The sequence below is a fragment of the Vidua chalybeata genome, chromosome 2 (genome assembly GCF_026979565.1).
Source record: "Vidua chalybeata isolate OUT-0048 chromosome 2, bVidCha1 merged haplotype, whole genome shotgun sequence".
In the NCBI taxonomy this organism is placed as follows: Eukaryota; Metazoa; Chordata; class Aves; order Passeriformes; family Viduidae; genus Vidua; species Vidua chalybeata.
In genome coordinates, this window is record NC_071531.1 from 33008334 (window position 1) to 33036204 (window position 27871).

The window sequence follows — 27871 nt, forward strand, 5'->3', positions numbered from 1 at the left end:
ACTGCCAACTGGCACCATCCTGTCCAGGAAACAACAGCATGTCACAAGGACTGGCTGATGCCAGATCTTGCTATCTCCATTTCAATAACTGAGTGGGCAAAGGAGCTGCTTTCCCACTGCTGGGGCAATCTGCTTTTTATTAGCATTCCTATACATAAGATCATATTAAAAAAGTAGATGATGGTACACAGCTATTCAGGATTTGTGTTGTTTTTTTCTATTATTTGATGTAGGAATTACATGACACTCGCTTTTTACCATCTGAATGTCTATGGTCTCATGTAATATGTGATAATGCCTATAGGAACCAAGTTAAGTGAGCCCACATAATATCATTCCTGATTTGATCCAGATGCCTGATTTGATTCTGTAATGCCCCCACAACTCCCTGCTCTTTCCACTTTAGTGGAACTTAAGGAGTGCAATGACAGTACTTGATTAAAGATGTTCAGCAGGTTTCCACGACCTACTTCTCCCTCTACTGTATTCACCATTCTCAATTATCCCTCCTACACTGAACACAGGCTTTCTAGGTGTAGCTAAAGAGCCATGTATCTACATATTCCTAATCAAGCCACTAATTGATAACCTAGCCTCTGGAAGTTAGGTGTGGTTTTTATCACGCCAGACTTACAGCAGTTTGAGATCCTTTCTTGGGTGGAATTTATTTTAACCCATGCCTGTCAACAATCTTTAGGATGATCTGCAACACTAATGTATCATGCTCCTGGCAATTTATGCACCCTTTATCTAAACCACACAAGTATCAGATAATATGGTAGCAACAAGCTTAACGCAATTGTCTGAAGACTGGATTTGCCTTTGATCAAGGCACTATGCTATAGGACAGACATAGGTCTACTTTCTCAATTCCATCTAATTTCACTTTCTTTTTATTTTTCTTCTTTGGGCTTTTAAGTATTTATCCAAAGGCAATGAAAGAATCTTTTCCAGGCGCCCACAGGATTACACTGAAGAGCTTCATTCCACAGCAGCCTGAGAACTTCAACAGGAATCTTGTGGTTCTCCCACTGGACATCTACTGTGTCTCAGCTGGTGATGTTACTCTCTGGTTTTGCAGACATTTTGGTGTTTAAGCTTAACAATATATCTAGCTATTCATTTAATTTTTCTTACCTGCTGAGTTCAGAGATTCTTCATCCTCATAAAGAACACAGGAAATTGTCATGACCTGACACAGAAAGCTATTTAAGAAATCATGGCAGGCAATGGTCCTGATGACCTCAAGAACAGGACATCATACAAGAAAATAGGTAATTGTCTATAAATCAGTTTAAAAATTAAATCAAACTTCTGGCAACATATCAGCCACCTGTCCATACTCTAAAGAACTGGACAAGATTTTTCACACCAGAAGTCAGCAGACTTGGTGTTGTATGTGACAAAAAGTTTAAAGTTCAGCAAGGCTAAAAAAATGGTTCCACACTGCATACAGTAACACATTATTTCAGCTCAGGAAATAGGCACTTATGAAGAGGACACAGCACCTGGGAGAGCTTAAGCAGAAGAGATCAAGCATAAAGCAGCATCTCAGAGGTCTCAATGAGCAAAGTCAGAACCTGACCCACAGCAGGAAGCCTACACCAGCTACCTAAACACGTAACTCCTATTAGGAGCCCTCCACTTCACGAGGCCTTACACAAATGCAGTGATCTGGTCACTCATACCTACCTTTAATTCCAGGAAAAGCCAAAATTCCTACCCCCAAGTGCCCATGTCCTGCCAAGAGCACAGCTGACAACAGCAGGTGTGCTGCATATTCATACTCATTAGCACATGACACCTGCAACTCTCTGGTTCCCATTTCCCTCCTAGTGCTGAGTGACACCATCTGAAACGGATCTGAACAAGCAGGGTTCCCTACTTCTGCTTTCCAGCTCCCTGAAACACTAGAACAAGGCTTTACTGTAAACTCATAGGGATTTAACTCTATATGTGTGTACTATGGGCCTGTGTCCCCCCAACCTGTGGTTTGCTGCCAAACCACACCAGAGCCCACCCAACTCCCTGACAGACATTAACACACATTAAAATCTTTCTTGATTCCATTACAAATTACATTCATTTTGCTCATGTAGGACATCAGTGCAAAAATCAGGGCATGTTATGTTAGGCAATTCAACCCCCTCACTCTTCACCCCAGCCCTGTCCCTCTATCCCTGGTAACTTCATTAGTTCTCTAGGCCCTCAAACCTGTGATCCTGTGCAGCCTTCCCAGCAGCAAATGCACAGTGCAGCAACAAGACACTACAACAGCCAGTAAATACTAATGCAAGTACCAAATCAGCAAGGAAAGGTTTTTCTCTAAGTGTGCAAAGCAGCACAAGAGGAAAGCTAAAAAACTTGCAAATCTTTAGTTAGTAAGATTAAAAAGTATGTCAGAGGAATTTTTTTATATTTTTAATCAGCCTGTAATATAGCATTTCTATCTTTAATCCATGCTCCCATGGAAACCATCTGATTCACGACTGGTTGCTAACTTTTTTATATCAAGAGTTTGATACAACCAAAGGTCCTCAAGGACCTAGTGGTTAATTAGGGGTTATTAAAACTAAACAACAAAGAAAGCACTGGAAAATCTACTAAATCAGTGCTAAAATGTGGCCTAGAGGTAACAGAAGCCCACAGGAAAAAGCAAAGCAGAAGAAAGAAAAGTAACAAGTCAGATAAGGGCTTCTATGCTGCAACTTTGTTAAAACTGCATCCAGAAGTTAATGAGAACAAATAAAGGTAGAAATTAAATTGTGACAGTGTCCAATAATAGAGGATGTTCTTTTCCAAAGAGTTTTATACCCCCTTGGAAACTTAGAAAGTTCTGTTTCTACATGCTTTGCTGAGTGTTTTATGCTTTCCTTTAGCTAAACTTGACAATTCACAAAACAATAGACTATGACAGAAGTCTTTTGAATCTATACACACATGGAATAGATTACACCTTTCCTAACATCTCCAAAATTGCTTACTTGAAATTGCAGAAGTGCAAGTAAAGCACATTCAAACGTTTTGTCTCCTCTAACACAGAAGAAAAGTATCCAAAAGTTAAGATTCAAATAAATTCATCAATAACTGACAAAAACAGGAATTTGAAAACAAGATCAAAAAAATATTCAGAAGGAATGGATTCAGGACAGAATCCAAGTAACAACACTGTTCTGTAAAAAAAAACAGAAAATGTTACAAGGAAATCTGAGTAAACATATAGCAAAATTACCTCGTATCTCAATATAACACGCCTTTTTTCTCCAAACAGGTAAATAACCATTTTAACAACTGCCAGGGGACTGATGGAAAAGTCCTGGCAGCATCATAGCGCATGCACACTAAAAGACAGGACTTGATTTTTTTTCTGTGGCTCTGAAGAAAAAGAAATGCCATATGATTGACTCATTGAATGGAATTTGTCAGCCAAGTACTGCTGACACACAAAAAGTTAAACACTGAGGATGTCCATGACTAGAATCAGTGAACTTTTCCAGAGGCAGACTTCCCACTGTGTTTTTTGTGATGAAAGATGAGCAAATCTTGGAAGCTGGCTGAATAAACAGCATGCAGGCATCACTTGTCTACAAAGTGCACAGAAGTCTCTCTGCAGAATGCAACATTAATTATTAAGCAGGAAATTGGGTGAAACAGCAAAATCTTTCATTTACACAAGGCCGTTCACATAAAATAAGTAAAATTGGCAAAGGGATTTACTAGGAATTATTGTTTCAACAACATGAAGGATTAAAGGATTTTTTTCTCCCACATCTAGCTAATATTATCCAAGGTAAGGCTAAGAAAAGTAGGAATTTCACTGAAGGTAATCACTGTACAGGAAGCAGAAATAAAGCAACTACATTAGATAGTTCAAAAGTACAGAGTACAAGACATACTCAAAAATGAACCAAGGCACAGGAGTGCTGAACTTCCAAGTACGTCTATTAAAACTCTCAGTATGCTACCCAAGTTTACTCTGAGTAAGAAAGTTACTAAACAATGCACTGTCCCTGCTAGCAATAAATAAATAATCTGAAATCCTAAATGCGAACTAGTCATGGTAAACTAGAAGTACAAATTACTTTTGTTAATAGGTGTCCACCTACCACAAAAAACATCCACTTGGAAAAGTGTGTCACATGGTAGCAAAGGACAATACAAACATACAGTTCTCTAAAGCAAAACCTCCACTCAGTCAAACAGAAGACGTGTTACAGGGCAGCAGAAACTTCCTCAATGGTATACTTGGAAAAAAAAAATTCTTTTCCTCAAAACATTTCATAGCTATAACTTGGAAGAACCTTGAGATCTCCTGTTCAAACACAAACAGAAATATTCACTTTCATATAAAGCAGTTATTAGTTTACAGCTGAAAGAAATATAATGAACCACACAGTCTCAGTAGTAACATACTTCATTTACCTTAAAGAAACACCTCTCAGACTTTAAGTTGCTGTCTGAATTTCAGTAGAAATACACACGACAGTGAAATTCTAATTATCAAATCTTTTATTTATTCAGAAACATCATTATGTAAATAGCTATGATTGATTTTATCTTTTTAATGCAGGTGTAGTGATGCCACAATTCCAGAGAAACTTTAAAGGGAGGGGGAGACAGGGCAAGTCATCTCGTGCAGAACAAGATTTACTCGCATTTACTTGTCTAGAAATGTACTCTCTGTACCACAGCCGACTGCTTTACAGGAGATTAGCTATTAGATGTAAACATTTGCTTGCAAAAGACTTAGAAGAAGGATAAAGGTCAAATCATATCTGACCACCTTTGAAACATCTCAACAATCCAATCATTAAAACTAATACATTACACACTTTCATCTTAATCCTACTTAAACTGACCACAGTTACCACTAAAATTAACAAGCATTTGAACATTTAACATAAAAATACTGGTGGTTTATGTTCTGCTATAATCCATTTTGATAAATTGATCTTGTATTTTTTACATCAGCTTCTTGTAACAGTCTTCTTAAAGATTTCTTAAGAACCATTAAGTAATGGTTCTTAGCCTTTATGCAAAGGAAAAAAAAAGGCCAAAAATTAATTTAACCAACCTTCTAAACACCAAGATTTGAGTCACACCACTCCACACTGCCCTGTGACCTATTCACAGCTGAAAAATTAATGGAAAAAGTAAACCATCAATTACTCATAATTAAAGGAAAAAAGTTCTTTTTTTTTTCAGCATGAAATATATTTAATTTTCAGGTAAGATTGTTTACATGGAATGAATTTTACACTATACATGTTTTTTGATGTTGAAGCCTATACAAACCAACACACTTAAATACCTGTACATTATTTACATTTTAAAATATTTTACACAGCTCCAAAACACTGGCAACATTTAGCTATATACATTTTAAACTGGAGTGCAAAATGCTTACGGTTCTTTAACACTGAATTTCAACATAAATCCTGTTATCAGTTCTTCCTTAATTCAGTGGTAGTTAACTTTGTTCCATGCCAGCCATCAGTGACAAAGCTAAAGATTCCACTGTGAAACAAACCATAAAAATGTAGTTAATATTTGCATTTGCAGGACTCTGCAAACATTTATTGCAATATTTAGTTCTGTCCTTTAAGAGGATATCCATTTACTTTTTAAATTGTAATACTTAGGACTTCAGGACAGTAACACATTTTGTAAGTCTCTAACAGTTTAGATAATATTTCACCACACTCATCATCAGCTACCCATTAGTTATTTTACGTGGTAACAACTGGTAAGAAATTAGCTCTTTTGTTTGAAATACTGTTGTACATAAAAAAAGAAGTTGTGGAGGTTTATATACACCAAGCCATTCTCAAGGATGGTTCTGGAGACAAGCTCTTGTAGATGTGAGTGGCAGTGATGGCAAATATTGCCCGTTTTAAACACAGGTTTTAGGTTGAGAAAGACCTTTAAAATAATCAAGTCCAAACATTAACCTAAGACTGCCCATTCCACCACTAAGTCATGTCCCCATGGCACATCTACAGGTGGTGTAGAAACCTGTGAGATCACCCATCTGCGTCTCAGCTAACCATGATGTCCCACAACCTCACTGAGCAGCCGCCCCCTAACTCAAACTGACACTGATTAACAATTTAAACTCATACCAGGTTGTAAGTAGAAGCATAGATGTATCGTCCTCTGCTGTTTCTACTGCCAAGGAAATAACTTACAACAGATGGGCAGAGCCAAGAGCCCAGTGCAATTGCAGCTGAGGCACCATAACACAAAAATCCTATCTGTTCAAGATATATCACAGCTGTCATTCACAATATCAACATAAATAATGCTCTTCTATGCCCCCAGAACTTAGTTTCATTAATTTAGAAAACTGCTTGTCATTTGCTTGGCTACAGACCTTCCCCTCATCAAGTAAACAGATAAACTGAAGATAGCTGTCATGGAAAAGCTTGGCACAAATACTCTAAAAAAGGAATGACTTTAACTTAGTAAGAGGTTAAGTCTTTGTGTCCCTCTGTGCATAATTCACAAAATGAGATTATTTTAAATGTGCCAACAAACATTAGAACAGATTAAAACAAACACATTCCTAGCAAACTTGTGTAAGCAGGTATGTGAAAAGCCTCATGTACTTACAATGGGGAAAAGAGCCTCGACAGACAGCTTTGTTGAGAACAGTTACAAGAAACATGTGACAGTTTTTAAAATCAGATTCCATCTTCTCTATGGATTCCATCCTACAAAACAGTTTAACAGAGGAATGCTTAACAGACCAGCCCCTGTTATCTTCAAAATATGACCAAAATTTCACAGTAAATGAAAAAAGTACTCTTTACATAGAATTCTGGCTTGAACTTAAAGTATTTCAGTTATGCCTGCATATGCTACTTCTAAAAAACAAAGGCAATTTTGACAGGAGCATCTGAGCACCAAAGGGGCATTAATAATTTCATCATCATTTTAGAAATCTCTGCAGTGACTTGGAGGAGCAGTGTGATTCTGACACTTATCATTCCTACACAGGTTTGTAAGCAAGAGAGCCTTTCCTGGTCCTTACTGCTTTGGAGGTCCTTGGGGACCTACACGGTCAGTAAAACAGGGACACCCACACTACTTTACTATCTGGCAATCACTTGAAATCCACTTTGGACTCTGTCAGCCAGCACTCACCAGTCAAGGGAGAAGACATAGTTCACAACAGTCACTCTTTTCCTTTTTCCCCTCCCACAAGAAGATACAGATGACAGCAGCTATGACTTTTTCCTGCTACATGCAAGAGCATGCAACCACATGGCCTGAGTTTCAGTCTTTATCAACAGCATTCACAAATTATTTCTGACACTCTGAATGAAAAAAAACACTCCAAAACCAGCAACTTCCTAATGTTGCAGGAGAGTGGGATCTAAGTTTTAGGTAGCATCTGTGCCAAAGAAAATTAGTCTTGAAAAATATGAAGTAAGCCAGTCCACACCAGCTGGCTTCAGGACCATACATCAACTTCTGAGTGTTTGACAAAGCCTTGGAGACTTGCCCAGTATCATTCATCCTTCAAGCAGCAGGCTGCACAAACAGAAGTATAAATGGGGAAAGAACTGGCTGCAAAAAGGGATCTGAGGGTGCTGGTCAACAAGAACTCAACAGGAGTGAGCAGGGAGTACGCCCAGGCAGTCAGGAGGGCAAACCCCATCCTGGGGTGCCATCAAACACAGCACAGCCAGACGGACAAAGGAGGTGACTGTCCCACTGTATTCAGCATTGGTGCAGCCTCACCTGAAGGTGCAGTTCTGGGCTGTAAAAAAATAATACTCAGAGCTGCAAAATTATGACCGTGTAGAATTTTAGGTATGTGTACTTACTTCCAAGCCCCTAAACCAGCTTGCCAACGGTCTGCAAACATCAGTACTAAATTTAACACTTTCATTATAGCTTCCTTCACAAAGCTCACCTAAAATAATTAAAACACAAGGAGGAGGTCAGGATGTCAGAAATTATTAAACATAATAATTTTAATTATTACACTGCAATACAAAGGTTTCACATGCCACTTAATCTGACGTGTAAAAACAATCTCCTAAGTACAATGTGATTCTTCCAAAGTGAAGATGTTTCTATTTGTTCTCCAATTCATTTCCCAGCTGACTTTGGATGTAGATTTTGCACAGACAGTATGAAGGATAAAAGGTTACAAAGCTATCCAGATACCTGCATTTCCTGCCATACCACTACGTATAATCCTCATAACATTAACAAGCCTTGGTTATAAATAAATACCAATATACCCAATATAAAGAATTCAATTTTATCCTCTTTCCTTGATAGAATTGAGCTGAGAACAGCAAGGGAAACTGCATCTCAGTGTGAAAAGCTACCACTTCCTCAAGAGTACCTATATATTGCTTAGCATATTGCAAAACAGACTGCATAATTAGTACATAACTACTTTCTTGTCCTGATAACTTAATACATCAAATATACTAATTTTTCACCCACCTTTTCTCTCAGTAAGCAGCGATCATGAATTGTAGATAGATATCGGTAATGAATCTTTATCAATTGATCTAAATCTTTGGCTTCTTCTACCTGATGCTGAAACTCCAATCCAGTACTGTGGAGAATCTTAAAAAAAAAAACCAAAGTTATTAAATTCAATGCTGTACACAAGTGATTATGACTCTCTTCCAATATATTTTTAAAGAGCCTGAAATTGCATGTTTCATTTGCTCCTCCCTCTCAAATTTTAGGATTAGCTTCCAAATTACCATCAATAGCAAAAATTTCCAGCTCTTCTCATAACTACACAGCAACATTCCTCACAGAAATAGATATACTGCCACTATGCAAGGGCACAACGACTATCCTCAGAGGCTGAACTGGAGCATATACTAGTTTTATTAAAAGCAAAAAAGACAGAGCAGATATGTATCTACAGGCACTGCCTTTGTATTTGGAAAGTCATGTACACATTGTGTACTAGAGATTTTTGAGAAGAATCCATCTAACTAAAATATCTGTTGTAATATTTTTAGAAGTCTAATAGCTCTTAAGTTACAGCTTACAGAAACATCATCTTACATTACTGTGCTTAAGTCATCTAGAACTTGGAGAAACAGACAAAAGAATCAGTAACACCCAAAGATCAATCATATGCATGTAGAACTGCTAAAGCATTTTTAGAATTACTGATTTAAAATGGCCAAGTTGAAACTGAAACATGAGCAGAAAGGACATTATATTTACATTTTGCTTTTTGCCTGAGAGGGTTTTTTAGGTTTTAAAGGAAAATGAATACTTCATCTCCAGTTACAAGCTCCTAATATAAATGAAATTGTGATATAAGACAAACCCTAGTCATGATGTAGTTGTGCAGGCTGTTGACAAAATGCATAAGTTTCACTCTTAAGAGGAACATGCGATGTATTTGTTGTTTTATACTTTCTTTTTGTGGTCCAAATACAGGAAGTGTTCCTTGTTCTAATGAAGTTCCTTCATTAACCTGTGAGTTTTCTGCAGCAGAGACTAATTCTTAAAAAAAAAAAGAAAAAAAGCAAGAGTGTTGCACTTTTTGGGAAAAGACTTAAGAACCCATCAACTTTCTAATTTATTTTTCTAAGACATGAAGTCTATATCCACTTTACATGGGACAGGAAGAGTATAAACATTAACTTGGTGAAGGAAATACTAAAATATCTTTCCATAATCCCCAACAGCTTCCTGTTTTTCAATCTCAAATAGAGTATTTTTTTCATCTTGTTTTCTTAACTTGTCTTCAAGGTATTATTCATAAAAAGACTATACATAAACATTAGAGTGTGGTAGACAAACTTTCTTTCAACAGCAAAGTCTGTAGAATGAAGCAGCAAGTTTCCAATATAGCTAACTAGACTTGAATCAAAGAGACAAAGGGGATGCATGAATGGTGCTGTCCCTGAGGCTGAAAAGAAGTGAAAGACACACCCAGCTTAATACACATAATTTGTGACACTAACAGAGATTATTATTTTATAGAATGAATCAAAATTCTAACTCGTTTATACTACTTCCTGCAGAAAGCAGAAGACTAATCATATTCTTAGACCACAAAACAGAGTATCTTTCATTGAAGAAGTATCTTACCATCAAATCGTAGAACATCTAGACTATACTTGGCCCACTTTATTTGCAGTAAGAGCAGAAAAACTTGATTGTAAATTTTTTGGCATTCTAAGCTTATAACTATATCCACAGGCCAAGGAACCTAGCAGGAGGAGAGGATAATAAAGATAGAAAATATAAGTCACTTTCATACAACATTTCAAATGTGTTCTAGAGTAAGAACTGCAGTCATTTTAACTCACTACCTTGTAACTCAATGTCAAACCATCTAAGGTGTGGACAGGGAGTTTCTTCTTTGCTGTATCACCACTTTCAAACGATATTGACAACCTATGCAAGGAAACAAGTGATGTAATCAGTGAGAATCTGTTTTAAATTTGTAGTTAGTTTCACTAATTTCTATTTCTCACTGCTAACCATTAACTGTCTGATTTAATCTGGAGGACTTGGGTAGGAAATAGGACAACAGCTCAAAACTTCATTAAAACACATAATATTAATGAGTACACAAAAATTAATATTGTGCTATGCAAATTAAGTACATTAATACAGTTAAGTGTGAAAGAAACGTAACTAAAGCACGTTTTGGACTTTACCTTGCACTGTCCTCTGGATAGCGTTGTCCAACTGCTTCTTGTAGGTGAACATTTAAGAAAGCAACATTCTGCCAAGTTTCCTTTTCTCTAATTTTGTCAAAAATAGATGTATAGAAGTCATACATGGTATCTCCAGCTTCAAGTAAGAAAAAATTTCTCATTGCCTGCAAGTATTCCACAAGCCTGAACAGGAGAAAACATAACATTTCCTGAATCTCATCATACAAGTGGATACAAAACACAACTGTTACAGAAACAAAAATCTTAAAAACTCTTCACAGCAAAAACTCAGTATTGAATACAAACATAACAAAGTCTACAGTGAATCCTTTGTTTAACCAAGGCATTTTCCCCTGTAGGCTTTAATAGCTCCACTAACTTTACTGGAAGTTATCTTAGAGACTAGGTAATTCTCAGAAACAGCAGAGTTTGGAAATCCTGTCCCACTCCGTAAAATGAATTTTAAATGACAACACTACTAAGAAATACTGTTGGAAATAACATCCCCACCAAACATCTACTGATGACAAATGACAGCTTTGCTTTGATTCAAGCTAGACCAATTTTTCTCCCAAGAGTCTATCATGTCAGATATGATACCTTTTCTCCTTAATGACTTTATAGCTGTTTATCAAACTGAAGTAGAAACAGAACATGGAATTGCTTCTTTTAGTGATGACATACCACTGGTAATAAAAAAACCAAAGTTAAGGAAAAAGAAATCTACTTTCCTACCTATAATCCTTCTTTAAAGTTTGCATCAAATTACCACAGCATTCGAAGTATTGCTTGTCTATATGAGGATAAAGACAAGACCTCAGTGTCAGTTCAAAAGTTTGGCAGGTCACGGATTCGGAGGATCTATCCACACAGACATCCCCACCAGTAAACTTCTCATGAAAGTCACTCTGTTCCAAATACAATCTTCAAAATAAAACAAGATACTTAGGGAAGAAGGCTCATTATTCATACAAGGTATAAAACAATGTCACACCCTCAAGGACTTTCATCAACTGGGTCCTCTGCTCTGAAATATGTGGTGCAGGGGCAATAAAACCTGATTATAAGCAGAGCATGTATCCAGCCTATAAAGTGATCCATTATACTGTTTGTGTATCACCAGACATGAGAGTACCACAGAGGACAGCATTCTACAATCACATAATAAGATTTTCAGAGTTTATCCTTCCTGCAAATTTACAACACATTTATACTCTCTATAGGACTTCCCTCACCATGAAGACTTAAGAATTTTTATGCAAGTAACATGAATTTTGGAAGGCTTTTACACTTCAATGATTTAAGCACAGCAAAACTGAAGCTGCATTCTTCTAAGAATATATGTGGTGCAAATCAAGGACATTGTGTACAAAAACCAAGGAAACTCATTGAAAAGTTCAGATTTTACAATGGCATTCACTATTAAACCACTTATTTGCCAAAAGCCTGTTATGATAAAGACTACTCCAATTTTCTATGCTACCAATTGCAAGTAGCACATTCTTCACTGATTTTGATTTTCTTTAACCATGCACAAGCAGAGTTTCTATTTAGCTTGTCACTGATTGTTGGTGCTCGTCTTTATTCTGAACTTAATTGTTTTCAGTAGCAGCAGCAATGAAAATGTGATCTACCAAACGTCACCAGGATGAAAATTGCTTTCAACAACACAGCAAGAAAATCATACATTTACCTGGCAAAATTAATAGCCAGCAGTGGGTCATGGACATCATCCAGTTCCAAGTGTCTTTCTGCTATGGACTGCATCTTTATCAGGCTCTGCTTTGTGGCCTGCTGTTCTGTAATAATGTCTGGAACAGACTCCTCCCCGTGCCGCAAGCGAGACTGTACTGATTCCAAGAACAGTGTATATAAACTCTTCCGTTCAGCATCTGAATTGGGCAACACATTGGACAAATCATCTGAACTAAGAGAACTCCACAGTCAAACATTCACAAGCTAACTTTTAAAATGCTACATTTAGACCACTGTTTAGAAAACAAAATACCCTCAAATACATATTTAAAAATATAGGACTAGCCCAATGCCTAACATCAGACATATGGTCAAATGCACTGCAGTATGGGTATCTGAAATAGGAAATATTTTTGAGATTGTTAAAGAACTTCCTACTTCAGGTGCAAAGGCAATTAATTTTAGCACCTGACAAGTCTCCAAAATTATTTAACTACTTCTACTTTTAAGCATGAAGAAGCAGCAAAACAAAAAAAATTATATTGTTTCCTTAAAAAAAAAAAAAAGAAAAAACCCCAAACCCAACATTAGTTATAATGTTGTATTATTTTTTGCAATCATTCAAGATGAACATCCTAGATATGCAAACATCTTTGAACTACTTACGAGTAAGCTTTAAAAAAAAATTCCACATGCTATCTTAGATTACTCAACCACTGAGTAATGGAAAATAATTATTTATTAAAAACCACCAATTTTACTATTAGAACATACAAGCTGATTTTGTATCATAACAAAGAAAATGTTTTGTAAGCACATGAAAAGAAGTTTGAGAAAAATTTAAAGCAATTAAAAGAACATGGAACTCTCAACTTTATTCACTTTGCTCTTTTCACCTTTTTGCATTGGAAGAGTGTTTTCCATCAGACCTGAAGTTACCAACCACAGCACTGGCATTCAACAGAGTGTTATATTATTCTAAAGCCAGGGGAAGCCCATTACCAAAAATACACGCATACTGTTAGACAGCCTAAGGCACAATGGTGTACAAACTGACATCTCACCTCTTGATGCAGCCTGCTGTGGAGAACCGTCTTTGCACTGAAGGTTCTTCAACAGCTGCATGGATTTTCCAGCCATGATAATTTGCTTTAGCACAGGTTTCAGAAAAGAAACCATTGTGTGCTGTCTGCTTGAAGGGGCCTGATCACTGCCAGAACTGGCACTGGCATTATCACTCATCTTCTCTTCGTTCTCTGTCTTTTCTGACACACTATATAACGTGTAGGTAGCATACCAAAAATCTCTGTGATTAACTGGAACGTTTTTGTTTCTGTGAAGATATAAAAAGCTCTTGAGTATTTTCCTTTCCAAAAGGAAACTTCATTACTAGAGGATATGTATACTCTTTGTTCTGTGCTTTGCCTTTCTCTTAGAACAGTCATGAAGCATTTTGTAAAACTGTGTAAAATTAGCTCATCCCTATTTGCAAACTATCTAGGAAAAGCATAAACAGCTAGCTCATGGGAGATAAAACAACTGTACAACCAAATAAACCTCAACAGCAAGTCAAATAGAGCAATTATAATTAAATTTGTCTAGGATGTTAACTATTCAAAGTGGCATGCATCCTTAGTGTCAAAATGATGAGCATCTGACTTGCTGACTTATTTAAAACCTCGAACTGAAGCAACTACTACTAGGAAAGCTGAAAAGTTCTAGAGTAGGTGAAACTCAATTTGTAGTTCATTTTGGATTCTTTTGTTGTTTACATCAGATACTCAGTTTGGTCTTTGAAGTCAGATGCAAAAACCTAAATTAAATAATTAAAATTAGGTCATTAAAATGAAGCATAAATGTAAGTTGAGATCAGCACTGTTGGTAGCACTGAAAACACAATTATAGAACCACAAAAACAGGACATAATAGGGATGCTACTAAGGAATTATTAGTACTGCTAGAGCTGTTGTCTTACTTCATGCTCACCTCAATATGTGTTAACAGACACAGGTTAAGTTTAAGTTTGGCAGATAGGGAACAATGGATTTGTAATTACAAACCAGAACTTTAATTTCTATATTCCCTTTCCACTCCAAGCTGGAGTCGGTCAAAAAAGGGACCAACGAAATGTAGCATAGCAACAGAACAAAAATGAACAGCTCAAGTAATGTTTAGGGTATGCGCATGTAATTCAAGACACCATATTAACCTTACCACAAGTCAAAAGCAATGAGCATTTCAATTCCAAATAGCACTTGATTCATAACAACTTAAGATTAATAGAATAATTTTAAATTAAATTTTGTAATTTTTGCAAATCTTGGGTTTGAAAAATGGTTAATTGCTTTTAAAAAAAGGCAGTACACTCCGAGTCAGCCTGCTCATTATTTACTATAGATGGAAAAAACCCAAAAAAATTGATTTCTACTCTACAACAATATGTGGTAGAGATCCGTATCTATATAATTTCCCTGATGGGAAGTTTGAGATAAGTTATGATTAAGTATGATCAAGAAATTATTTCTTAAGCAAAATAACAAACGCGAAAACCTACTTTTACTGTTACCCTTTACCCTAGGTCCTACAACAGATTTACCTACACAGCATTATTTGAGTCTTATATCAAGCATCCCTACCTCTGAATAATAAATTCCTTTGCAGGATCAAACAAATTACCATGGACTATCCACTCATCCACTGTCTGTAAGTATGGCCTCACAGTTTCAACCCAGAGAGAGAACAAAAGTGATACCTGAATTTAAAGGAAAAAAGAAAATAACTGGCTGAAAGTTTTTATACCAAGCATTGAAAGTAATATGGTGAAGTCTAGTCTCTTAATTGTGCAATCAGTTTGTAACATATACCTAACTACACTTAGGGATTTTAAAGATAAAATGTTAAAATAAAAATTGCAGCTTTTTTTTTTAATGGAAGCTTGTATTGTTCATGGTTCCCCTTGTTACTCTTGCCATCACAAATCCAAACAGCATTTTTTTACTCTAACATCTCTGAAATAGTAAGGGATAGTCATAAAACACTCTGTGGTTTCATAACATCGAAATCAGGAAAACAAAAGGATATAATGACATCAACTATATTTTCAATTTTTACAGTAACTTATAATCAAGTTACTGTAAAAATCCAAAACCCCATATTTCAGCATTAACTGAATTATGCAGTTGTACAAATAGGAGGGAAAGCTATTCCAAAGTTCCCTCTTTCAAAACAGGTTCCTGGCCTCTGATTTTCCAAAGTCTTTCCCCTGGGTCCTCAAGAAACACTGCTCTTGATCCTTTCATAAATCAATTGTTGTCCAGGTTGAGTGAACTCATGTCAAAAAACAATGCATTAGTTACTAAATCTAGTAACTGATTTTGTTAGTTCTAGTATGTTGCTCTATTAAGGAATGAATTATTTCCCCTACCGTTTGCTCAGATGCCTCTCCAACACTGTCATATTCAAGAATAGCTTTGTAGAGGGTATTAAGCAGATGAGATGCTCGTACAACATTTCTAGTGTCAGGTGGCACTTCTGCTATTCCTGTGCTGAACACCTTGTGAAGTACCTTCAGCTGTGCCAGTCTGGGAGACAACTTATCTATTACTATTGAAAGTGTGACTGTTTTATCTGGAAATTAAAAAAAAAAAAAACCAACCAAAACAAGATGCATAAAATAACAGAACAGAAATGCAATTTTTATCAGTGTTCATTATTTGTGTGTCCCCCTCATGTAAAACTTCCATTGCACTGTACCTTTGTTGATTATGCATTTTTCAATTTCAGTAAGTTCTTCTTTAAAGCTAATGAAATATTTATACAAAGCCCACATAAAAGCTTGGTAGGTTCTGAATGGGGCTTCAGTAGTCTTCTTTGGAGTGGAAACTGTTCCATGCAATATGCTTTCTGGGCTGTGTCCCATCACTTCATCAATAAACTTTTGTAGTCTAAATACAACTTGACCATATGCTGCTATCTGCTCCAATACAGATCTCAGGCAATTCTAAAAAAAAAAAAAACCAACCCTTTAGAATAATCTAACAAAAACTGTATTTCATAAAGGCTAAAAATTTAATTACAATATTATTTTTATGAATTAAAATATTATAAAATTCTGCAATTGCTATTGCTTCATCACATTCTCAGATAATGGAACAGCCCATTCAGTTTTATTAAGCCGGACGCAGTTATTTAGACAAAACAAAATTGTAGAAATACACAGAAAATTTGTAGAAATTTCCACAAGCAGTTTAATTTCCTATTCCCACAAATTACATATTTCTAATGACATATTCCTCTGAGATTCAGAAACAACTTACATGGGTTAAATGAGTTACAATAATATCATTCCGCACAGTCACTTTTCCATCATTCAGCTGAAATATAAAAAGTTTTTTCACTCCTGAAAGTAGCCTTGAAAAGAAACAAAAAGAGTAGTAATTTTCTCCCTTAATGGACTTATATGTAATTAATAAAAGAACTAGCTCTCCCTTGCCTAAAAGTTTATTTTCTTTGAGTAACAGAAGACCACAGATCAAGTACGCTGCTATTAGTACTGTAAGCTGTAGCCAGAACAAAAACAATTGAACACTGGCATGAAGTAAATATTTCCTAAAGTTTCTTTCCAGTTGAGATTATTTCCAGCTATAGGATGACTCAGCCTGCTTTCTGAAACTGGACACGGTTTTATAAATCTATAGGGACAAGATAAGAACAGAATAGTTCTTTTTAACAAGTAGACTTGAATAATCAATGCCAAAAAAAAAGTAGTAAGCTACCACCTTCTTCATGAATCACAGAATGGAAGGGACCTTAAAGATCATCTAGGTCCAGCCTTCAGGCCATGAAGTGACCCCCTTTCACCAGACCAGGTTGCTCAGAGTTGCACCCAACCTGCCAGGGATGGGGCATCCACAACTTCTCTGGACAACCTGTTCCAGTGCCTCAAATGTGAATGGTTAACACACACAAAGCATCTTCACTGTCAGAAACAGTGTCAATTAAAAGCTCAGTAATGATTCCTTCTTCGGACATCTTCAAAGACAGCCCTCTCATTTCCTTGAGAGAAACACTAGAAGTTAAAATGCAAGCTTTGTGATGCTGCACTTACCAAAGAGTTTCTCGTATAACCTGAGTTTCTGTGACCAGTGTCCTCTCTTCTGGCACGTACAAAGGATCACTGGTGTACAAATGGTGGTCCCTTAGAAAAAAAGGAAATGAAAACAATTTAATGGCTGAAATAACAGCTGAACCACCTGAAAGTAAGAATGAAGCAATAATCTTTAGGCTTAGTTTTGTTCTGCTCACATCTGAGCAGATTCAATGTGCATGGGGACATTTTAAGTATATAAAAAAAGCACAGTTTATTTTCATATTGCTAGGCAAGATACTGTGGAAAACACCCAAATATCATCTCATCTTACACAGACAAGAAATTAAGTAGCAAATGCCTGTAATATTGCATTTCCACTATTTTAGGGGTGGGACAGTGAGGGAGGTTGTAGGTTTGGGTTTGTTTTTTTTTTTTAATTATTCAGTTATTTCTATTCTATTATTTCTCATTCAGTGCTGTGAAAACTTATCATTACTTTCTAGAAAAAATACTTAGCTAAAAAGTAAAACACCAATTTCTCTATCGCATGTAAGAAAGTTCTCTCTTTAACTCACAAGTTTACTTAAGAAGTGGAAACTTTCATAGCCATCTAAGAATTTTCTCTTATGATCCTGTCTTATGCAATTCTTTGTAAACCTTCCTCAGTACCTTTTCATATTTCAGCAAAGTGTAGAATGATTATTTATATTTTTAGTATTTTTACTCATCAGTATCATCAGTGGCAAAAGTTATGCAGTCACACTCAAAATCAAAAAGTTCAAATTAGGTAATACTAGTTATATACCATACAGATATGTAAAACATACATCTCCTAACAACACTGCAGCAGTAGCATTGCTTTATTCATGCTATCCCTCTCCTAATATTCATTGCAAATTGTGGTTCATAACTGGCTAGACAACCACCTTATACTAAAATAACTCCTTCGTTTAAAAATTCATTAAATTAAGAAAACCAAGGGCAAATCTAATGAACTTCATTACTGATACATCAAAATTTGGGACAGGAAAGAATTAGACTCCCTTTTATTTTTAATTCTCATTTTCTTTCCAAGGCCATGGCAGATTATGGCAAATACTCTTTTAAGCTCCTCCCCCACACAAAATTTATGTTTAGCTTTGTAAGGAAGGCACAAAAAACATTTAAAAAATTTGATCATTAGGAGACTCCTCACTTCCAGGACCACTTACACCCCACCTATATTAGGTCCTCAAAGACTTTCATAAGGGTTAAGCCAAACAAAATTCAACAATAAGATTCATGTCTTTGAAAAATGAAACCCCCCTCTCTGACATGAGAAACTTAATAAAAACTAAATAAAAGGATAAGAATCTATTAATAGAAAAAGCAGCTCATTTGTTCATCTTATTCTTTTGTACCCCTTTAATTCTGTTCTTAAGTGAATTGTAATAGCTATAGTATCTATGCTTCCAACAGTATAGAGGCTTAAAAAAGTCAATATTTAGCACTGTATGCCAGGAAGGAATATGTAAGTTATATTGTTTTCTTACCAGACTGCAGCCAGGTTGGAATGCAAGTGCAAACTATGTGAAAAGCGAGGAGCCCTTCCTGTCCAGTACTGAGGAACTACGTGCTGCTCCAGCCAGCTGCGGGCATCAGGCTCACCAACTGTGAAAACATGTGACAGGCAGCAAGGTGCTTTTATTTATGCAGGAAATGCTTACAAAACACAGGAAGAAGTTATTAATAAGCCTATTCACTCAGCTGCAGAATCACAGATCTTTTCAAATGAATTACCATTTACAGCCATTTACACTTTACTGCACTGGGAATTTAATACCACTGTGCACAAACTAATTTACACAGAAATGCCACATTTCCCAAATGTTGCAAAAGTCCTAAAAAATAAGCTCAGCACTGGTGAGGCCTCACCTGGGTACTGTGAGCAAGGTTTTGGGTGCCACAATGTAGGAAAGAGCCATAAGAGTGTCCAAAGGAGGGCTACAAACACAGTGACAGCCCAAGAGGGGAAGCCGTATGAGAAGCAGCTGTGGTCAGTTGGTCTGTTCAGCCTGGAGAAGACGGGAGACCTCACCATGGTCCACAGCTTCCTCATGAAGGGAAGTGCAGGAACAGACAGTGACCTCTTCTGTCTGGTGACCAGTGACACGGCCTGAGGCAATGGCCTGAAGCTGTTTCAGGGGGTGTTTAGGTTGGATACTAGGAAAATGTTCTTCACCTAACGGGTGGGTACTGGGCACTGGAACAGGCTCCCCAGGGAAGTGGTGATAGCACCCGCCTGACAGAGTTCAATAAATGTTTGGACAACACTGTAAGGCACATGGTGTGACTCTTGGGGATGATCCTGTGCAGGACCAGGAGTGGGACTTTGATCCTTGAGGGTCCCTTCCAGCTCAGGATATATGATTCTATAAGCTTGAAGATTTACATGGTTTCCAATTTTTTCTCAAAAAATGTGCTTCTCCCTCAGGCAATCCTCAAATGCTATATACAAAACCAGGTTGACTTAAAAAATAAACTGCCAAATGTCATCAACTTTATAACTAAATTCCTTTTTATTAGGCATTTAGTACATTTGCTAAAACAGTTTTTTCTAAAATGTGATTGTCAACAGAATTTTACCTAACCCCAGTTAGACAGCAACTGCTTATATAATATATATACTATGCAGCTGTCATGTGCCAGGTAAACTGTACCCTACAATATTTTATGAAAAAGAATACAGCTACATTTAATACTCCCTGAAGCTATTCAAAAGAAAGCCACTAGTGTTTTAACTAAATAAATGTTTCTTTTTTTCAGAAACATTTCATACCTGCAGATGAGCTAACTATTTCTGTTGGAAAATAAATTTTGTTTCAGCATTCTGATACTTAATAATAAAAAATTACATTATATCCATACAACTACATGCTGCACTAACTCTTAAGTTTCCATTTCTATATTGGAATATGCATATAAATTTCCACATGAATGAACAGATTTCTTCTCCATTGGCACTAACAGAAACCAGATCAAGCTTTCCATATTGTTTCTTTACTGTAAAAAAACTCCATCAGTAATGAACAGTGCATCTTATGTTACAATTATAGATCTGTAACACAATACCTCACTAAAGAATAATAAAAAAAGCTGCATTACCTTGCTAAATTTTAGTACATATATCAGAAGAATTACAGCTTATTCTAACCTTTCCAGGAAGCATTAGGTACTGTCTTCTTATTTGGATCTTGGTCTTCTAAAGGTGTCCTGTCTACCTGAATACCTGAGTCCTCTCTACTCAAGGGCTGAGTGTCCTCTTCCTCTTCACTTTCTCCAGACCAATCCTATGAAGTGCAACAAACCCCAGGGTACTTCAGTACAACATAGCAGACACATTTAAATTCGGCTCCTATTTAACTGTTCTTTTTTACATTATAAAGTAAATTCAGGACTAGGACTAACATAACTGTCTAACAGAGAATCATTTTAGTTATACACAACATTAATAAGCAAATGAGAGATCTCGAAAAGATCACAGAACTGCAGCAAGTTCTGATTAGGTGGAAGCAAGGGTCAGCAGAAGCAGACAGTTTAATTGCAGGACTAAGTCAAAACATTGTGAAAAGCAAAAGAATTTGTATTACTGTTATTCTGCTTGGTTCTGTTTTATTTCATGGTATCGAGCAGAGTACTGGGGAATCATGCAAGAATCAACACGCAGAGCATACAAACTAGGACAACTCCATCAGGTCTCTAACACACTTCAAAAGAGGTTTATACAGTTGGGGTTTTTACCTTAAGAAATTACTTACTGGTGTATCTACGCCTAGGCCAAAGTAAATTTCTTCTCCTTCCATCAAATACTTTCCCCAATCAAATACTTCTTCCTTTTCTAAGAGAAATTAAAATATAAAAATAGTAAGTACCACATAACTCTGACTTTCTTTTCCTCTAGAAACACTTCCAAATTCAAAATTATCTTGATACTCTATAGCTAAAACAAAAGACATTCCCTTCCACTTAAGGTTACATCACTGTTCCATTAACAAGGTTATGCACTTTCAACATGACATAAATTGTGACATCTCAACCATGTATACCCCTTATTAATTCTCAACTTTATTGCTTATACACTCAAAATATACAACACAGCGTGCCATCAGCACATTTAACTATATTATGTTACACTACCCCTACACTTCAATCCTGGAAAAACATGCAAGAATGCAACACACCATTTATTGTGACTAGGAAGTCCCATTTAGCTCAATGGAAACATTCTAAATGTATAATTTAAATATGCACAAGGATCCCAGACTGTAAACAACATAAACCAAGAACTGTCTTACTCTCCAAAAAGACAGCACATATCCATGATGTGATGTGAGATACTTTCAAAGCAACAATCACACTTACAACATATGATATCTTAAACGTGAAGCTTACTCAACTGTAATTAGTGTTGTTTGAGATAACTTCTTCATATTCACATTCCTGGAATGGGCTGAAAGTGCATTCAAAACACCGCCGAGGGAATGTGCAGAGATCATTCAAAAAGGAATCTTAAGATGCAAGATTTTCTTTAGGTTAGTCTGAAATATTCTCCAGTCTATCATACAACACTGTAAACAAATGGGGGATGGTATCCACTCAAACTTAAGCACAAGCCTCATTTTCAGGCACTGAGTTTGAAAAAGTCCTACTTTAGAAAGCAGGCAGCTGGGATCTCCCTCTGGAAACCTTCAAATGTATCTCCCTTTCCTTGATTATGTAGGAAACGTAGGAATTTACATCATCAAAACTTTTTCAAGAGAACTAATATTGAAGTGTAAGACAGAGACTCAGGATAGAAATCCACTGTCTGTCTTTGAGCATTTAAGCACTGCTGAACAGGTGGAGAACGTTTGTTTGTGATAGTGGTACAAGTCAAAGAGAGTTCCCAAGGTACTTCAGTGGCTGGAAAACTTAATTAAGTGATGCAACATAAACAGGGGTAGGAAAGACTTGCAAGCTATTTTAAATGTATAAATTATAAAGACAACCAATAAGGCAATATGAAGTGAAGGAGATAATAAAATGGAAAGGAAAAATGTCCTTCTTATCAGATTGCACTGCAGATTGTATCTTTCATTAGCCATATAAACATTTTGTAAACTTACCCACTTCTTTGACTCTTGGTTTTTCCACATAGGTGGTGTTGGATGGCGAATCAGATAAACACAACAGAAGAGACAGTATGGAATAGTGTGTATCTGTCTTTAAAACACATTAGAAAAAAACTAAGTCTGTAGGTGGTCTAAAAGATTTTGCTTAGTAACTACGTCAGCCTATTATCTGCAGGAATGCTCCCTGTTAGTTCCCATTCCCCAGTCCTGAATTACAAATATAACATCTGCAACATGTCATTGAATGTTATCCATTTCCTTCTGCCTATTAATTAACCAATCAGTATACAAATCCTTCAAAAGGATAGCATAGGATAGCCACAGCATATGCTGCCTCTTACTGAGCCAATAATCAGAGAATATGGAAAAGATGCAAGTACTGTGAAAGTAAGAAGTCACCTCAGGACAAGGGATAATGGACAGCCACATAAATGTGGATGAACTGGAAGGGCACAGGTAATGGGCCTGCTGGAAACCAAGTCTTAGCTTCCCTTTTCACATGGCCAGTTATTTCACAGGTTAAAATGAAGTTAGCTACAATCACTACATTTTAATATCATGTTCACATTATCATCTCATATCTGAAAATCTACACAAATCATTAAGGATGAATCTTTAATATTGTAGTTGTGAAACGGAGGCCTTCAATCAGGTTAGAATACTGTGCCAACATTGGTATGGTCCAGAGATTTGTATTATTGTCCACTCCCTAAAATCTGTTTACCAATGTACAACCATTTCTTACTATAAAAAGATTTTTCTTTGGCTTCATTGTAACTTCACAAAGATCTTCAGCCACCATTTCACATCTAGACATTCAGCTATCTAAACCCTTATACACTTTCACACATTCATAAACACACAAAGCTGTTTTGGAATAAGTTCCAGTTGCATTTTAGAAAAAATAATTCAAATTCCTGATAAAGCAGCATGATACTCACCTACTATACAAGGATTATAACATGCTCCTACCGAACATTACTGATTTTGTCAAAGAAAACCAGTAGGTCATTGACAGAATGACATGTGTGAACTAGTGTTCCACTTACCAGTCATAGAAACCAAAAAAATAATTGATCTTCCCAGTTATGTGTCACTGCTAAAAACTAAATGCCATTTAACTTCCCAAAGACAAGATTAATCTATGTCCAGCCACACCCCAGTTGCATTTTTAAAAAGAAAAGGAAATAATAATAATCTTAGGATACTTGGAACATTAAAGCTTAAACATTAAGTGCTTGCTTGGATATTTGGTTTGGTTGGTTTTAATTTCATTCAAATCTCAAAGCAAGCACTACTAAAGGTACATTTTCAAAAATCTAGAGACTACAGTACAGTAACTGAATATGTGTAAGGTATTAAGGACTCCTGGGTTTTCCCCACAAATTAAAAGGAACCTAGAACACGCAAAGAAAGATAAATGTCAGTTCAATGAGAAGTAAAATCAGAGTGCAACTCAGAACACATGACTCTATTAAATAACACCATTATATGGAGCAGCACCTCTTAAATCAGAAGCTTAAATCTACCAACAGGAGAAACTTTCTAAGATCCAATTCATTATTAAACTGCTACACTGGAAAGAAAACTGAGACAACTTTCACCATATTCATCCACTCCATATCCTAAACTGATTTGATACAAAGTATATCAATGGTGAAATACACACAACAGTCTCAATGTGGAAGCTACAGAAGAGAAGCACTCCAACTCAAAACTCTTAAAATCAAAACACCTAGATGGATTACTTAAAGTAAAAAAAATTGGCAAATAAGAAATTCTCAGTTCATTCTTATTTTAGTACAGACAGGAATCCAGACTCACCTAGACTCCAGCTACAGCATTTGTACAATGCTGACTTTAAAACACCTGCTCTGCAATGAGACTGTGTACTTTTAAGTCATGAAACTCCATGTGCTGAAACTCTGAGAAGATAAATTTTCATTTCTGGAAACCCATGACCTGAACAGCAACTCCAAAGCCCACTACTAAGTCATCTGAAATTTCCAACACATTACAACTGAAGCTCCCATTGTCGGTGTAAATGCAAGAGGGATGGAAAAAAAGAACAAGGAAATTGCAACGTCCATACCTTTGTTTCTTCAGTACTTGGGAGTGGCAAGTTCAGAAATTTTTCTGTTAGTCTTTTCCAGCTTGCAGCTTTTCCAAGGTCAGAATGAATTACCAATTTTTCATGTATTCTAATAACACAAATAGTATAAAGAAGGCTTTTAAAAATATATATATATATAACCAATGCATTATTAATATACAGATATAAAACTTACCCTTCTATTGTTCTCTCTACTTTATGACTGTTCACATCAAGAAACCGGTGAAATCTGTGTAAGAAATCTGTATTAGAATATGTTTAAAAGGAAGCTGAAGTAAGGAAGAAAATAAAGCTGATTTACATATATGAAGACAATATTACTATTTTAATAATGCACACTTAATTCAGCGACAGCATTAAGTATCAATAAAATTCAATCTTGGCATCTCTTAGCTCAAGAAGGATTAAATATAATTGGCCTGAAAAGTAGAAAAAATTGAATGCAGGTTACATCAAACCAGCACTCTAAGCTGAATGGAAAATTACTACTGTACCAGCAAACTAAGCAATTAAAGTATACTGTCTGCTAAGTCAAGTAGATCAAGGAGATCAAGAACTATGTTGTCAAAGGCACAAAATTATTAGGGACCTGCATCACAGGCATAGGCAAAACAAACACCCACATGGGAAGGCCTCTAAACCCAAAAGAAGCTCCTTTTTATAAGGGATAAGGGAGAGTGTCTAAGTGAAAAGAGAGTTTGATCAAAAATACAGACAGATATACCAACAAAGGTATATACATATGTACAGGGACAAAACAGGAACTCGTGAAAGGTAAAATGGACTTTGGAGACTAAATTAGGCTATGAATAGGTTTTTCAGATAGAGAGATTAAAAGACAGGGAATAAGATGTGACAACACTGAGCACAAGGTCAAGACACTCTATATGCCCTCAAAACCAAATCAATGTTTCCAGCAACAGGTGACAGAAAGTGATAATATTCTCATGACCACAGACAGAAATGAAAACTGCTGAATCCCAATCTTGAGCAACAGTTAAGCTAAATAGACTGAAATTCAAAAGAAATATGAAATCACATCAATGTCAAAGTAATAAAGTAGAAAGTGAAACTCTAAGGCAGCTAGCAAGGATTTTTAGTAAGTAGGACTGCAGGATGAAGATAGGCCCATGTTAAAGAAAAGAAAAAACGACTTTGTTAACTGCAGACATGTTAGTCTGATTTCAACAATGTATAAGGATTTGGAATAAAAGCATGATAAAATATAGCTCTGAATAAGTAGGTGGCATTTAGGTTTAAGAATATATCTAATTTATTACAGCACATTAGCTTACAGAGGAAATCATTAATTCAAAATGGTGGTAGGTATAAGAACTGGAAGATTTATAATACCACACTAAAAAGACAATATAAAATCAAACCAAGAATCTGTCCTGAAAAGAAAAATCAAGCTACAGGGAAGTTATTAGTGAAAATTCTTTAGTCTCTTACTCAAAGCTTTAATTAATGACTAACACACATGCAAAAAATATCATTTTTTTAGGCAAGTTGGGAACATCATGAATAGAAGAGGATTAGAGTGCTGCAGGGAAATCAATAGGTGGATCAAAGAACTACAGCACAGAAACATCACTAAATCTAACAATACAAATCACAAATTTCACAAACTCGAAACTAAGCATAGTTTCTGCTACAACCTAAGGTCTCACTGTTTGCAAACATAATACTAGATAATTTCAGGCTGATGTTCCATGCACATTCCTTGGACAACAATTCTGGCATGAAAAAAACCTTCCTCTTCCCAACCCTCCTGGTCAAAAGTTTCTTCTTCAGTTTGCATCACCCCCTCTGTTTTCTTGACATGTAAAAAACCCAAATTAAATCCCAACAATTCCCCAGTCTAAAAGAGCACACAGCTACACAAGCACATAGCTGACCAAAACTGAGGGTGAGATTTGCACATTAAAATAATTTTATTTGAGCCTATTAGTAATTAGGATTAATAGATGCAATGCAGTTATGCTACTGCTCCCCCAAAAATGCATTTAATCAACATGAAAAATGTAAAGTAGCATTGATTTTGTATGGATTAGCTATTAGCTGCATACGATTTCAAAGAGGCAGCAGTTAGTGATGGTACGGGTAATTGGAAATACATCGTGTAAGAGTTTCACAGCTTTCACAGAATATTCTGAGCTGGAAGGGACCCCCAAGGATCATCGAGCCCAACTCAAGCGGGCAGAATAGACTGGAACAATAACTGTGATAACTGAAAACTGTGCGTGAAACTTCAGTAAGGGTATTTTAGGTGGCAGTCTGAAAGGCTACTATGTATTACAAATTAATGAAGACCACGTTTCTGATAAGCCTAAATAACACCAAACACGTTCTCTTCGTGCAGACTGATAACCTTTCACACAAGCAGCACAGCATTCTTAGCCAGAAGGTTTATCTCAATTTGACAGAGTCCTCCTCACTTGCTCTTTATACACAACCATAATGTATCGCCCTCCAACGAAGTTTTGGGCGACTAAATGAACACGCTGAAAGGCACCTTCTAGCACAGCAGGAGAAAATCCCTAAAAGACCAAGATCCAAACGTGTCGGAGTAGCAGTCATTGATCCTGCGGCAGAGACTCGTACGGCGCCCGGCGCTTCCCCAGACGGCGCACGGCGGGCCCGGCGAGCCTCGGCCCCGTCCCACACCCCGCGGCAGGCACCGGGACCCTCCATGCTCCCGCTGACCTGAAGTTGGACCAGGCGAAATTGAGCGCCGCCTGGAAGCGCTCTCCGCCCAGCTCCTCCTCGGGCAGGCTGGTCACGCAGCGCACCAGCGCGCGGACGGCGCGGTCCTGCTCCTGCTCGAAGCGGCCGCGGGGGCCGGGCGAGGCCGGCGGCGCCGCCATGGCCCGGCGGCGGGGCAGGCGGACACAGGGGCGGCACCGCCGGCGCGCGCCGGGCCGCCGCCACCGCCTCCCGCCCCCTCCTCTCGCGAGGCTTCGCTACGTCGCGCATGCGCGACGCGGAGGGGCGAGCGTTCGGCACCTCTCGGCGCGCGGGCGGCCGCGGTCGTGAGGGCTCCGGGGGGAACGGGAGAGCGGGACATGGCGGGATAGCTCGGCACCGCCGATCCAGCCCGACTGCTTCAGCTTCCCTCTGTCACGGAAATGACTCCTGTCTTCCGAAACATCCCCATAAT

At 37.1% G+C, this 27871-nt stretch overlaps 1 protein-coding gene across 2 annotated transcripts; it reads right to left on the minus strand.

Annotated features, from left to right (window-relative positions):
• Positions 1–4491: 4491 nt before the first annotated feature.
• TUBGCP5 (tubulin gamma complex associated protein 5) lies at positions 4492–27578 on the minus strand. 2 transcript variants are annotated; one of them, XM_053935739.1, is made up of 24 exons: positions 27418–27578; positions 24887–24940; positions 24691–24799; positions 22593–22689; positions 21885–21995; positions 21246–21325; positions 20642–20777; positions 18981–19098; positions 17467–17556; positions 16676–16769; positions 16113–16359; positions 15784–15986; positions 14996–15111; positions 13424–13692; positions 12358–12556; positions 11400–11588; positions 10665–10847; positions 10314–10398; positions 10090–10210; positions 9320–9498; positions 8467–8592; positions 7833–7921; positions 6613–6713; positions 4492–5517 (listed from the first exon to the last, which is right to left on the minus strand). In XM_053935739.1, exons 1-24 carry the CDS (start codon positions 27576–27578, stop codon positions 5471–5473), a joined length of 3204 nt encoding a protein of 1067 aa, XP_053791714.1. In that variant the 3' UTR covers positions 4492–5470. The 2 variants fall into 2 exon arrangements, with proteins under 2 accessions (XP_053791714.1, XP_053791715.1); XM_053935740.1 differs by lacking the exons at positions 21885–21995; positions 24887–24940; positions 27418–27578 and having other exon boundaries at positions 22593–22685; positions 24691–24721.
• Between the last annotated feature and the right edge of the window lie 293 nt (positions 27579–27871).

Bases quoted from the DNA above. Each gene is read 5' to 3' on its own strand.
- TUBGCP5 (XM_053935739.1), bottom strand. From the start codon at position 27,578: ATGGCGGCGCCGCCGGCCTCGCCCGGCCCCCGCGGCCGCTTCGAGCAG. The intron at 21,996-22,592 runs GTAAGTTTACAA...TTGCATCTTAAG, and splicing joins ACCAAGAGTCAAAGAAGTGG to ATTCCTTTTTGAATGATCTC. The intron at 9,499-10,089 runs GTAAGATACTTC...TTTTTTTTTAAG, and splicing joins AGATGTTCTACGATTTGATG to AATTAGTCTCTGCTGCAGAA.